The sequence below is a fragment of the Entelurus aequoreus genome, linkage group LG04, assembly GCF_033978785.1.
Source record: "Entelurus aequoreus isolate RoL-2023_Sb linkage group LG04, RoL_Eaeq_v1.1, whole genome shotgun sequence".
NCBI classification, from domain to species: domain Eukaryota; kingdom Metazoa; phylum Chordata; class Actinopteri; order Syngnathiformes; family Syngnathidae; genus Entelurus; species Entelurus aequoreus.
The window spans coordinates 26,064,438-26,079,379 of record NC_084734.1 but is presented as its reverse complement, the minus strand read 5'-3'; the positions used below and the strand labels follow the sequence as shown (position 1 = coordinate 26,079,379).

The following is a 14,942-nucleotide window of genomic DNA, read 5'->3' as shown; positions in this document are numbered from 1 at the left end:
CGAGGAGTTCTTTAGCAATTTCCGTCAGCCTAGCCCTCTCAGTCCTCCTCATCCTGGAAATATAAGCGATCACCTGTCCTCGGACAGTAGCCTTAAGTGCTTCCCACTGTAGTGGAAAGTCCAGGTTGTCAATGAGAACCAAAGTAGATTTAACACAAGAGTTTTATTTTACTCATAATCAAATGGTACAATGGTTGGGTTGAGTTGTCTAGCACACAGAAAGTTTCCCCCCGGGCGCGCCCGTCACCATGACAAAGAAAATGGTGCCCAAAACACTGTCTTCGTTTGGCTTTATCCCTTTCTTATCTCTCTTGTTAGTACGTCAATGTCTTATTTTGTTTTCCCTATCTGTTCCATAACAACTCGAATATTTTAGACAGTCAACACATTCAGTTAGACAGGTTGGCACGACTTAAAGTTCACTTTTGTCCCACAGAAGAGGAAGAGAAATCAAAATGAGCATACATTTTTGACAGACATGAACTATAGGTCAAAGGTCAGAAATTCTACTACATACCCGCCTTCCAGGGTCTTAAGACCCTGGACCAAAACAATTTCTGATGTAGACCACTAAATTAAATCTCTACCGCAGATAGAGGCAAAAACCTCAATGTTTTTATACGAGGCAAAAATTCCGTCTATGACCCTCCTTCAGAGCGATCGCTGTTACCAGCCTGCAGTAAAACCATCTCACAGAACACAATTAGTGGCCTACCCTTTGAGTTAGTAACGTAATACCAAAATACTTTGATCATGAACATAATTAGATGAATATATATATGCTTATTCAAGATGTATTTTCACATTAATAATGAATCAAACAAGATCTGGTTTAGAATTAATATAGACTTATGACTGTAAGCTGTTGCATTATTATTTTTCCCGGCATTTGCAATGAATGTAGTTACCAATTGATTTTGTACACACAACTGAATTTCGTATGAGTCCATGTTCGATTAGTGCTCGTATGGATGGCTCAGTGGTGCCTCAGGCTGGTGGCCTGCCGACACCTCGTTGGGCTTTTGGCTGCCTTGGTGAAGAAAGAGATCCACTCAAACAGTCTGTCTCTGTCTGTTCTTGGGGTGTGGTTCAGTCCATTGGGCAGACTGTTTAATGGCATGTCCGTGCTGGCCGAAATTGGGGAAAAGTATGGGGCTTTGGGGAAGGCGGGGCAAAGTATGGGGCGTTGGGGCTTTGGTCCAGGCCCTCGGCTTGCTTCAACGCCTCCTCGCCGCTTCGGCACTCCCGACACCTCCTTCCAGGGCTGCTGGAGTCCCGATGGACGCATCGCTCCTGGCTACGTTAGTTGTTCTCGTCATCACTGGCAAGGTGTTGTCTCTCCTCTCGGTTCCTTCCAGTCGGGTATCGGGTGTTGGTCCTGGATTGGCTTTGACCGTGCCCCTCTTAGCGAGTGCAAGGGAATCTGGAGTGGCTGCTTTCATCCTCAAATCTGCACAGAGGAACTGGCACACAATATTCTACATTTTGCAAACTTACCATTTTGGTCTCATGGTCTTTCCACCTTCCTAGGAAGCTGCTGGTCCTGAGAAGTGCTGATCTTGTGACTGAAGATGATAACCTGTTTTCTCAAAATAGGTGCCGTTGTTTGACCTAATCTTTTTGGGGAAACCATGTCGGGATATTAGATCATTCACAAAATATTTAATTACTGAATTGGCACCCTCCTTTGAGGGTGGGGTTGCTTCCGCCAACCACTGCAATTGTCAATCTAAATCATTACGTTCCTTTATCCTTGTACCGGATTGATCATATCGATTAAATAAAACCTCAACACGCTCAAACTTGACCCAATCCAAACTCACCTCCCCCCTCTGTCCCTCTCACAGGGACAGTGTTAGTCGCAGTAATAGTAATAGTAGTAGTAGTATTAGTAGTTTCAGAAACATCCAAGAAAAAGAAAAGACAGCTGATAGTCAAGTGCAGCAAGAACAGAGGCGGAGGACAGGTCATGTTTGAGGTCACTGTTCGCTTTTGCAATAGTACTTTGATATTTTACAACACCTAGTGAATTATTGTGGCCTCAATAATTCACTAAATAGTTGTATTTAATTTAGTCTATCTATGATGGGACTATGCACAGAAACATTAAGTTCAGAAACAGTTATGTTTTGTACTAGATTATATCTAAATAGCTACTTTCCATCTGTAGTCCCTGGCTACCTAAATTAAGGGGATCCACAAATCAAGCAATAAAATTATGACACTAATTAATCATAATAAATATATACATTCATAATAATCAATAATTAATCAAAAATAATCATACTGTATCATGTATTCAATTATAAGAAAAGTCACCAAATGCCCCTTCATGGACACCTACTTACCATACAACCACACCTTATTTACATCATCACACAAAGACCATACATGCTCTTGTTCACATCTGTCATCATTCGTAAAAATAACCAAGATTTTAACAGCCATACCTTTATAATTTACTTTAGACCCAAATTGTTTAATTAATCAAAGGTATTATTATTTTTAGCACTTTTCTTTCTGGAAAAACCTTAGTCGTTCTCGTCATCACTGGACAGGTGGTCTCTCTCCTCTTCAGAATCCTCCCCGTCCGGCATCGGGTACATGTCTGGGATCCTGCGTGGTTCATTAGTAAAAACAACCATCTGCCTCTCTACTCTCCTGACTAACAATGACTTTAAAGCTGGACCACAACAACAGAGTAGAAATCCCATCATCATAATACAACCAAGGGCTGCCACTACTAGCCTTACTACACCCTGTCTCCATCCTCCCATTAAATTCTCAAACCAACTCGACCAACTTGGAGCAATATCTTTTCCTGCATTTTCCTTTACCTCTGACCTGAGAGTCCTGAGCTTCCTCATAGCCTTGGTAAATGCCCCCTCTGGAGCTGTGTGCCCTGGAATATATGTGCAGCAATATTCACCAATGAGTGCACAAACTCCACCTTTCTCAGCCAACAACCAGTCCAGCGCTTGTCTGTTCTGCCACGCCACCGCACTGTTTGCACTCACTTGCTCACCTAGGGAACTTAATGCATCCTCAGTATAATTTATGAAACGCTGCTGATTATAATAAATGTAATTGATCCATTCCGTGTTTTTATTTGCAGTTATCCATGGCAAAATAGACTCAAATCCTGATCTAATCTCATGTCTGGCCTTGTACTTATCTGGAATACCTCTAGGCTGACCTATGGCATCTAAATACACCCTATCATCTGGAGCATATTGTCTCTTCACCCTGTTTCCAGTGCTGTTGTTGCCACTATCTGCAGGCAGTATTACTACTTCCTGCACTATCTGCACCCTGGCACATCTGCCTGCCCAACCTACAGGAAGAACAGGAAACAGTTGTTGCTCCCCACACCACCAATAATGATCAGCCAGAGCCAACGTCTGCTCATGATAAAGACAAAAAGGCACAAAGACTGGTTCTATTGAGGCCCCCTTGACTTGAGTAGCCCCTTTGAAGATTGGCTTAGTACAATTTCCATCTACTCTCCACAAAAAGTTGCATCTCGCATCTTCCACTCTTCCCACATGCACATTTCCAGTTTTTTCAAAACATTCAAACAACCCTACCGCTATCAGAGGCATCCCCCTTGGCATACCCATTTCAGCGCTAGTCATGCTTATTCTTTCGTCTGTCTCCTTACACTGGTTTGTTTTTGATGTACCGTTTCCTTTGTGTCTTCCATAATACCTATATCTGGGCGTCCCTATTAACAGTAAACACTCTGCGTTGCACAATGGTCGGACCCTCCCTCTCTGTCTGGCAGCCTCTTCAGCACACCTCTTCCAGCTATAAATCGTGTTTGTCACAAACAACCGTTCAACTTTGGCCTTGGTACATATGTAGCAGTCCGTTTTACCATTAACCTGACCAGCATATTGAACCCACTTATACCAGCCATTTTCCCCTGGTCTAGTCGCTATCCCTATCTTCTCTCTGGCCTTGCTGCTTGCATCCTCATGGGAAGTGAATAACTGGGAACTCAACACATTCAGTTAGACAGGTTGGCACGACTTAAAGTTCACTTTTGTCCCACAGAAGAGGAAGAGAAATCAAAATGAGCATACATTTTTGACAGACATGAACTATAGGTCAAAGGTCAGAAATTCTACTACACCACAAAATGCTATTTTCAATGTCAGGGGTGACATTAAACTCAATATAGGTACGAATTTCTGTTTCAACAAAATCTTTGAACTTAATGTCCGAGAGCAAGTGAGAGCTGAACCTCCACATTGTGCGGCCGGTTACACCTTGCGGAAATTTAATGTCGACTGAGATTGCCGTGTGGTCAGAGACGGCTATCGGGTGGTAGTCGCATGCATTAATACAATGCAAGAGATTGTTATCTATTAAAAAGAAGTCAATACGGGAAAACGAATGGTGAACGTGCGAGAAGAATGAAAATGCCTTCCCATGCGGGTTCCTGAATCTCCAGGGATCTGAAAGTCCTACTTGGTTTACATAAGATGACACAGCCTCTGCTGCTTTGGATAGTGTATTTCGAGTATGGGAGGATCGATCAAGAATCGCATCTTGGACTAAGTTAAAATCCCCGCCTACGATTATGCGGTGGCTATCGACGTTGGGGATCCTAGCAAACAGTCTTGTGAAAAAAGTGTCATCATCCCAGTTAGGTGCATACACAGAGACTAAAATTACTGGTGTGTTCTGTAACGTGCCCGAAACCACAACATAGCGACCTTCATTATCTTCTATAACGTCTGCTGGCTCAAACATAACACGCTTATGGATAATTATGGCCGAACCTCTAGCCCTAGCAGAAAATTTGGAATGGAATAAGTGGCTCATCCAAGACCTCTTAATACGGAGAATTTCTGATGTCTTCAGGTGTGTTTCTTGCAGAAACATAATGTCCCCTTTGAGATGCTGCAGCCGAGTTAAGACTTTACCAATTTTGACAGCGTTGTTCATGCCCTTGGTGTTCCAAGAGATGATACGCACTCCGCCACTCGTCATCCTACCAGCATCCGCCATCTATTAGACCCCAACAGTAAATCTGTGTGACACGCCTTAGACCCCACGGGGAGGGACGGCAGGGAGAGAGGGAAGACATAGCAGCACAAAAATAAAAATAACAAAATAGTACAAAACACCAAACTAGTAATGACAGAAAGACACATTTCAACAAACCCCAACAGATTAGAATGCAATTACCCTTACTACCCACCCTAAATAAGAACCTTATCTGAGCTCTCTCGCTCTTACTTAGCCTAACTTGACTAATGTTAACTTCCGGAGTCTCCTCCCTTACAGTAGCAGTAATGAACTCCATAAAGCGAAATAAGAATTTAAAGTGAGCCTACATTCATGAGACGCGTCCCAAACTGAGTGTACAGTAATATAGGAAATATTAAACCGAAATAAACAAACAAGGCACATACCAAAATGTACAGTGCACTGCACCAGTAGCTTTAGTGATGTTTTTTGGACCAAGGAGTGCCTCACAATGTGCATACGAATGACTACCGTAATTTCCGGACTATAAGCCGCACCTGACTATAAGCCGCACCAGCTAAATTTAGGGGAAAATACAGATTGCTCCACATATAAGCCGCACCCGACTATAAGCCGCAGGGTTTTGATGTGAAATTACCGTAGTATATAGGGGTTCCTGCTACCTTGGAGGGGATTGTCGGGACAGAGATGACTGTTTGGGAACGCAAAGCGTCCCATTTATTAACAATAAATCTTTCAATCATTCAATCAAACTTTCACATCTTTGACATGGCGAACAGCATTCGTGCAGAGTACAAATAATACAACGGTGCAAAGTAATACAAAGTGCTCGCCTGTACTTTATCAAAATAACCAGCCTACCGGTATATGAAAAGTCAGTCTTTAATCATGGTGTCATCGTCTTCCTCCTGCGTACTAAAACCACCGAAATCCTCTTCGTCGGTGTCGGAGAAGAACAGGCCGTAAATAAGCCGCACCGTTGTATAAGCCGCAGGGACCAGAACGAGGGGAAAAAGTAGCGGTTTATAGTCTGGAAATTACGGTAGTTCAGATTAAAACAAATTAGGATGCATAATCAAAATGTGTTACAAATAGCTTGGCCCCTCAGGAAAAAGAAGAAAGAGCGCCCGGTACAGAGCGGAACAAACAAACAGAACAAAAATAGTTACGACCATCCATGTTGGAAATTATGTGACCACCGTTAGCCAGTGTGTAAATTGCAACACTCAAACATTGCTTCCTATTATGAGCACACGTCTAAAATGGTGGTCAGGGCTTAGAACAGCAAAACAAACAAAGGCCCACAATGTCCACAGTGAATGCAAAGTTGTCATAAGTCAGGCCTCTGAAAAAGTTTGAACTTACAATTTTTATTCCAGGAGCTGCACAGTCCAGGTGCAAATTGTTGTCATGTCCAGCCGTATTGTAGTGGTAAATAGCCATCCCAGCCCATCAGGTATCTTGCGTGCGGATTGATGTCAAGAAGTCCTCAGCCTCTGTAACCGATCCGAGTCTCTTCTTACCACCATCCTTCGTTACTATGACAAGCCTGGCCGGGAACAGTAATGCTGGTCGTAGGCCCATTTGGTAGAGCTCCGACATCACATCGCGGTATTTTTGGCGTTGTTCCACCACTTCAGGTGCGTAGTCCTCGAAGATGGCGACGGGGTACCCTCGGTATTGTAGCTTGCCTCTCCTGGCCCTGGCCTCGCGGATAATTCTCTCCTTCACCTGGTACTTGTGTAGCCGTATCAGAACGGGCCTCTGTCTCTGGTCTGGCTTCGGCTTGCTAGCGAGTGTTCGATGGGCCCGGTCGCACTCCGGCGGTGAATCAAAGAAATCCTCGTCAAAAATCTCCTTCAGTAGTTCCGCAAAAAAGGTAGTTGGACGTGGCCCCTCCACGGACTCTGGTATGCCGACCACTCAGATGTTATTTCGTCGACTCCGGGATTCGAGGTCGCTAACTTTAGCCCGTAGCTTAGCCTCGAACTCCGTTAGCTTAGCGCATGTTGCTTCCAATGCTAGCAGGCGTTCGTCTTGCAAAGTAGCATTTTCTTCGAGTGAGGTAATTTTCTGAGAGTGTTCAGAGACCTTGGTGTGTACCTTATCAATCTTTGTCTCGAGTGTAGAAATTGCTGTCCTGAAGTCCGTGGAGAGGGCCTGGCGGTATTCTTCCAGAAGACTAGCTATAACCGACATGCTGACTTCACCGGCACCTCCGTCGGAAGAGCTAGGTCCGGCCCCGGTATCTCTGGCGTTCCGCTTCGTCGAGTCAGTTGGCATTTCTTGCCGGTTGCAACTCCGGAGTAATATATTCACCCGCTCGCTGTCTTTGTTTATGGAGTTTTAAAAGAGTGGCAATGTAAAAAGTTGTGGGAGGGAGACTCAACACGTGTCTACTCCATCTTGCCCAAACCGGAAGTCCAACGGCAATCAAATTTGTCTCTGAGTGGCTGTTTGGTGAAAGGACACAATTGTAATCCTCCCACCTAGCTCTCATTTACTTCTGGTTCGTTTACAGCGCTGAGCCTTCAATGACACATCTGCGTCCTCACGTCCTAGTTTACATGTGTTTATATATTTATTAAACTTTTATTCATCCAGGGTAAGGGAATTAAAAGCAGATTCTCATTTGCAAAGAGGCAGCATTTACATGACAGATGTTGACATGTGAGCCAAAAGCAGTTTGCAAGAAAGCACCAGCAGGGATCCTGGCAACTGCCCAAGACTAGCAGCTCGCTGTAGACCTGGAGAAGCAGCTGTGATTCCCCCAGAACATTGTCAGCACCACCCTGAGGGCAGATATCCTACTAGTCTCAGAAAACAACAAGAACATCAGAATGTGCCAGGGGAGGACCGCTTCGGGGATGCCGATGAAAGGAAGAGGACTGGAAGGCAGCAGAGAATTTCTGGGGCACTACCTCCACAAAGCTCTGAGAGCCCTGGGCATTACAGGAAAACCAAGGAGCAGAACCATCCATATCATCCCCAAAATAGATAAGAAAACCTTGAGATAGCTCTGGATCCGGAAAAGAGAACCATTGGGAGGACAAACAAGTGCCACCTGAACACAAGCCATGTTTTTTTGCTGTTGGGTCACCTGGGAGAGGGTGTATGATGTTTGAAAGACACAACACACCTTACGACCCCAGGAACATCACTGATGATGTGTTCAGGTGCATCAGACAATGTATTGTCTTTATTTACCCACAAAAATTACCCCTATTGATCACAATTTAACAGTTCACAAATGCACTTAATGTGCGAGGGTAAATGTGTTGGAACATAAATGAATGTGTAAGATGGACAAACACCTTTCAAGCGTAAAACATAAACAGAGAATGTACGACAGACAGCGGACATTAAGGAAGCCTCTGGTGGTTTTTCTTCTTATAGTTATAATCAATTACTACTATTATCAGTTAATGTAGTTAGTTAAAACATTACAGTACTTTGACAATGACCTCTGCGTATGTGATTTTTACAGCCATCTCGTGTCTACTTTTAAGTCTGGTATAAAACAGGTAAAATATCAATACAGTATTTGTTTTCCAATATTTGTTGAAATCATGTGCTATTTAAGATTAAGGTTACAATTAACACTGAAGGCAGTGAAACCATTTCACAAAATACGTTGATTCAATGTTTTAGGAAAAAAAATATCTTCAACACATAACAACTTTTGCAAAAACTTTCTGAAAAAGCTGCATGAAATTCAGAAGCTGTGACAACAAAAAAAAGCCTGTGAAATCCTGGAGGGACTAAATACCCAGTTACACATTAAGACCGGACGAGGAAATGATTTCAAAGGTTTTATGTCAAGTCCGTTTTATTTATGTATTGGCAATTCACAACACAAATTATCTTGAGGCAGGTGTGGAACCACACTTTTCAAACAGGACTTCTTATTATGTGAGGAGAGACATCTGATGACTTCAGGGGGTGCAGCAGTTTGACAAAATTAAGAAACCTGTTTTTCTCTGCGCAAAACACAGATCGATAAAAGTTGTTTGTTGTCAGTGTTCTAGAGACCGAGAAGTCACTTGTACTGGCGGAGAAAGGCAGTGGTGACGATAATTACGTGGAGCTCATCGGAGCTGCTGAAGGTTTTCGTTTGGTTGCCACCATGAACCCTGGAGGAGATTTTGGCAAGAAGGAGGTGAATTCAACAATACTTTTTGTGTGTGTGTATTTGTAACAGAACGTTTAAAAATGTACCTGCTCACCTTGCGATTAACAGGTATCAAATGGACTGAATTTGATTTGTATGAATGTCAGTTGTATCTTTATTTTCCATGTTTACTCCATCGTTTTGATGTATTTTCTGACTTTTTCCTTTTGGACAGCTTTCTCCTGCCCTCAGGAACCGTTTCACTGAGATCTGGTGTCCTCAAAGCAATGGGCGGACTGACCTTCGTCGGATCATCCAACACAATCTGCGCCCTGGGCTATCACTAGATGGTAAAATAGCTTAAAAACATAGACTATTGCCAATGCGTATTGCCATTTTAAAAAGTGTCAAGTCCAGACTGAATTTAGCTGGTTTAACAGGTCTGGGGGTATTCCATGTGGGAGGTTCAACAAACTCTGATTCTAAACCTTAAGTTTGAGTTGACTTACCCTCAGATGGGAAACTCTTGGGTATCGGGTGTCAGAACAGCTGATGTTAGTTAGTTCGATCAACCCTGAAAATGTTAACTCTGAGTTAAGATCATTTTAAAAAGCCATGGTCAGTGGAGCACTTACTCTGCAATTCACCATAGCTACTGGGGACAGAAATGGTCGTCTCTCTTTTTTATTATTGTTATTTTAATACGTAAATGTTATTAAAGATGTTGTTCTTTCCTACTCTCAAACACAGGTGGTGATATTGCCGACCTGATTCTGGATTTTATAGAATGGCTGACCCTTCAGGATTTTGGCCGACGCTGCATCCTTAGCGTCAGAGACATTCTTTCGTGGGTTAGCTTCATCAATGTCATGTGCAAGCGGGATGGTGAAGAATGTGCAGAGTGGGACCACAAACTTGACATTGTTAAAGCTCTCATCCATGCTGCGTGTCTGGTTTATATAGATGGTATTGGTTCAGGTGAGCTAATTATTTTCCATACTAACTGAGACTTTTTCCCCAATTGAAAATGTGAAGAAAAAAAAAGATTAAACTCTGAGTTCTGTATTTTATTCTTTTTTTAAGGAACCACTGTGTCCTGTTCCCACAATGCCATAACAGCACGCAGGAAGTGCTTGGGCTTTTTGCACCTGCGCTTGAGTCAAATGAATCAAGTAGATCAAGAGACACATGACGCCCTGAGGATGTATGACACCAGCCTTCTGCGTCAACCTCAGTGTGGTGAAGATTTCTTTGGCATCCATCCCTTCTACATTACCCTAGGTACAGTTATAGAGGTATTCCACAATGTCTGGAATGTAATACTCAACTTGAAGTGGTGGATTACATATGCGTGCTTTGTTCAGACAATGTGGGAAAAGAATGTAATTAATACCCGACTGATTTTGTATATGTACCCCTCTTACAAATACTTTGTCCATCCATACAGGGCCTCTTAACAAGAGTGATGATTTATCTGACTACACCATTGCAGCAGGCACTACTGCAATGAATGCTCAAAGGCTTTTACGGGCATTGAAGTTGCAGAGGCCTGTCCTACTGGAAGGTTCACCCGGTGTGGGCAAAACAAGTCTTGTGTCTGCACTGGCCAAAGCTTCGGGGAACCACCTAGTCAGAATCAACCTGTCAGAGCAAACTGTAAGTCACATTTGTGAATTGTGCTAGTCTATTGTACTCTCAAATGATCTGTAAACACAAATACTCTTCATTATTGATGATGTCCGATTCCTTAACAGGATGTCACTGACTTGTTTGGGACCGATTTTCCCGTGGAAGGAGGGAAGGGAGGACAGTTTGCATGGCGTGATGGTCCACTTCTGGCTGCTTTGAAGGCAGGCCACTGGATTCTCCTAGATGAGGTACAAACCATTGAACCAAACACATTTACTGCTTCTTTGAAATCCTGTAATACACAGAGTCAGTAACTTGAAGTCAAGTTACCACACACACAGACTTGGACTTGACTAGGACTTGTGTTAAAAATATTTGAGACTCAACAAGGGCTCGGGATTATGGAAAAAAGAATGATCACTATGTATTTATTCATATCATCGATCTCGATTTATATCACGACACCTTAAAACCACAAGTGGAGCGGGAAAAGGTCAACTGTGATTGGCTGTTGTAACGGACATTTCTGCCATGTTTGATCAAGTCATTGTGCTCACAACTGATCACCATATACGACCTGAAATGTATCACACTCATTGATCATGATCATATAATCACCCAGCCTTAGACTCAACTCTGACTGGCTGGTCTATGACTTGTGAACAATCTTTGTTTTACTTTGGCGACGTCATAACCTCTCTTTCGACCATTTTGTAAACTTGAAATTGTACTATGTTATTGAAGATAATTTGCCTCTATTTACACATGCCTACACATGTATAGTTGTGTTATACTGATTGTTACTGTGAATTCTAAAAAAATGTTTTTTTAAATGCTCATACAGACAGCCCTTGTGCTACAATTTGTATTCCGGCGTTTCGTGGTCACGTTTCGTCTTTACTCCGAGCTTCTCCCAGATAACCAAGCTCCTCACATTATCTCTGACAGTGCAAACCAGGCTCCTGACATTTGACACTGCATATTGTGCCACAAACTCCATACTCCTGGAGTGCCCCATAGAACACTGCGAGTGACACAATCAATTGCCTTTTCAAAGTCCACAAAGCGCATGTGTGGACTTGCTGGGCAAAATACCATGCACCCTCCAGTATCCTTGCAGGTGTGTATAGCTGGTTCGTGTTTCATAACCAGGACGGTAGCCACATTGCACCTCCTGTAGCTGTGGTTAGACTTACGATCGTACCCTTCTCTACAGCACTCTGTAATAGATTTGAGTGTGATCCACCTGTTGGAACATACCCTCCGATCATCCATCTGGAGAAGGGGGGACCGCCAACCCGTTTTGTAAAACCAGAGGTACTTTACCTAACTTCCAAGCAACGTTGAAGATATGTGTCAACCGTGACAGTTCCACAACAATTGAGTTCCAACAAATTCTAATTTACACTAAAACTCAACTTACAACACTAAAACTCGACTAACGCTTGTAAGTAGTACAAGGACCTCCTGTACCTGCTGACTGAATAATACGAACTTCAAAGAAGATGACAAATGGTCAATACAGGTGTAAGTTGGACTTGTAACCAGCCTTGAGATTTGAATTTGTGAAAATCTCCGCTATTATGCATCCGAAGACTTAAACTGCCTTATTCTTTATCCTGACAGCTGAACCTGGCATCTCAGCCAGTGTTGGAAGGACTGAATGCCTGCTTTGATCACAGAGCAGAAGTCTTCATTCCCGAGCTGGGCGTGACCTTCCAAGTTCAGCACGAGAAGACAAAAATTTTCGGTTGTCAAAATCCTTACACTCAAGGCGGTGGCCGTAAGGGGCTTCCTAAATCTTTCCTGAACAGATTCACACAGGTAACAATAAATACAGACATATAAATGTTGCCATACTTTAGATTTTTTGCTTGCCTTCACATGCTGTACTTGCTGGATTGGTGCATTTTCTTCAAATTTACAGTTTGTTCATTTGAAAAAAAGTGTTTTCATTTAAGCACATTTGGAGCTTAAGTGCATTGTCGTTCCCCAACGATCATGGACAAATCAAAACCGATTCTGAAAAACACAGACATAGTAAACTAGCTAAAACTGATAATTATATTTAGATCACTACATTAATCTGTCATTAAACTTTTTTTCACTTAGGGCCACATACTGAAAAATCAATGGTTTCATTTTGATGTTTTAAATCAGGTGAACGGGCTACAACAAACTCGAAGTGGATAAAATTAGATTATATTATGTTTCAAGAAAAAGCAGCTTGCATGTCAGCTTTGTGTCATGGAGTGACAAAGCGTATCATTAATAGAGGTGGGAATCTTTGGTCACCTCACGATTTGATTACGATTACAATTCAGGAGCTACGATTAGATTAAAAATTGCAATTTTGAAAAACAGTGCATTTGTATTAAGAAAACGTTTAATTTATTCCCATTACATTTATTAAATTAATGGAAATGTGTGCAAAACTGGAACATAAGTGCCCTAAAATAAAGGAGCTGGTCTGATCTCTCGGTGAAGTAGTTCGCTGCAGTCAGACAAATTTTAGAACTGTCTGCATTACTTAATTTACAATAAATAAATCGATTATCGATTGACGTTTACTTATCGATTTTATAATCGTCCATATCTAAATTACGATGCATCTAAAAATCGATTATTTCCCCCTCCTCTAATCATTAGTGTTTAAATGTATTAATTTGATAAGAAAACCGCTCTGATTTATATTTGATTAATCGTTCAATGGGTGTAACTAAGAAAAATATATCAAACCCGGACTGAAACTTAAAATATGCGGACACAGTTTCTGCACGGCCGCTATAATAGAGCGCACGTGAGAGCCGTGATGTCTGGGTGCTGTGATCCGTGTGGGGGCAAACAGCGAAGACATTACCGGGTAATTATTTTTATTAATGCACATATGTTAAAATATTTCTGTGGATGTTCTCATTCCGCTCAGGGCATTTAATTGATCGCAACTGTACTGTTCAGTTTGTCTTAGAAGATGTTTTGTCTCTCATCTAAGTAGGCTTCATTAGTTCAGTTTGTCTTAGAAGATGTTTTGCCTCTCAGCTAAGTAGGCTTCATTAGTTTCAGTTTGTCTTAGAAGATGTTTGCGTCTCATCTAAGTAGTGCTTCATCAGTTCATATTCATAGACTTGGATTGGTCAGATCCAGTTTTAGACATTGATTGGTCAGATCTAGTCGAGAAGCTGGTGGAGTGCATGTCCGAGCAAGGATGGTTCCGCCCTATTGTAGTGGGGAAAAAAACAATTGCAAAAGAGCAACCCTTCTGCCAATGCCGATGACAGATGTTAAAATGGAATTGTTAAATGTTATGTTAAAAATGGAATTTGAATGTTGATGATGTGCGTTTATTAAAAAAATATATTTTGAGTAATTTCCCTAAAAATGAGCAAAAGAATATGAAGTGAGATTTATCCAATTAGTCAATTAATCGATAGCGGCAGCCCAAATCAGAATTGGCCAATTTCCATGAAAATGTACGTTATTGGTCAGTGTCGATTAATGCTTATCAATGCTGATCACAAAATCCAGTCACCTCTGGCTGACACTATTTATTTTTAGTCCCCCAGCTGACAGATGCGGCGAGCAGCTAACTGTATATCTCCATACACAGGGTGTAGCCACTCCCCTAAGTCAATGATCCTCCATTGCGGCAGTCGAACAACATTTCTTACATGTATTATCACTGGATTAGCTGCTAAGCTAGCTTGAAACAACGGAATGAATAAGTGCTTAGTAAACTAAGTGTAGATGGAACTACGTTACAGCAGTAAATAAGCAGCTAATAACGGGGAATTAACAAGTAGATAAATAAAAATCTTGAGAGAGGATAACATAATGGTGTCTGTTGCTGTATAGCGGCCAGGCATACACGTAAGAGAAGGACGGATCGATCCATGTATTGGTAGTGCCAATACCAAGGGTAGTATCAGTTTATGATAGATACTAGTGTGAATAGATCGCCAATTTTCTTCAAAATACCTTTTTTTGTCATTTTTGTTAATGTTTCAGGGAATAAATCTCACGGGAGGACTTTGAGGGCAAAACCAAAGGATTTAATTGAGTAATAGAAGGTAGTTTTTGCTTTTGTTTAATTGTGTACTATTGACTTTGTTTTGCTCAAACAATTGTATGCAATAAAAGTTATTAGGGAGCTAGTTTAAATATTGGGTTGGTATTGCTACACTGTCAATATCGCTCATTATAAATA

At 41.9% G+C, this 14,942-nt stretch overlaps 1 protein-coding gene across 2 annotated transcripts in view; it reads left to right on the top strand.

The window, feature by feature from the left end:
• The window catches only part of mdn1 (midasin AAA ATPase 1), a 194,309-nt gene that overhangs the window by 62,080 nt on the left and 117,287 nt on the right, over positions 1 to 14,942 (top strand). For both annotated transcript variants that reach the window (XM_062044455.1, XM_062044454.1), the window contains exons 32-38: positions 9,019 to 9,157; positions 9,345 to 9,459; positions 9,860 to 10,087; positions 10,193 to 10,390; positions 10,557 to 10,765; positions 10,864 to 10,986; positions 12,365 to 12,562. In XM_062044455.1, the coding sequence (XP_061900439.1) occupies positions 9,019 to 9,157; positions 9,345 to 9,459; positions 9,860 to 10,087; positions 10,193 to 10,390; positions 10,557 to 10,765; positions 10,864 to 10,986; positions 12,365 to 12,562 (1,210 nt within the window). The remainder of the gene's footprint in view (positions 1 to 9,018; positions 9,158 to 9,344; positions 9,460 to 9,859; positions 10,088 to 10,192; positions 10,391 to 10,556; positions 10,766 to 10,863; positions 10,987 to 12,364; positions 12,563 to 14,942) is intronic.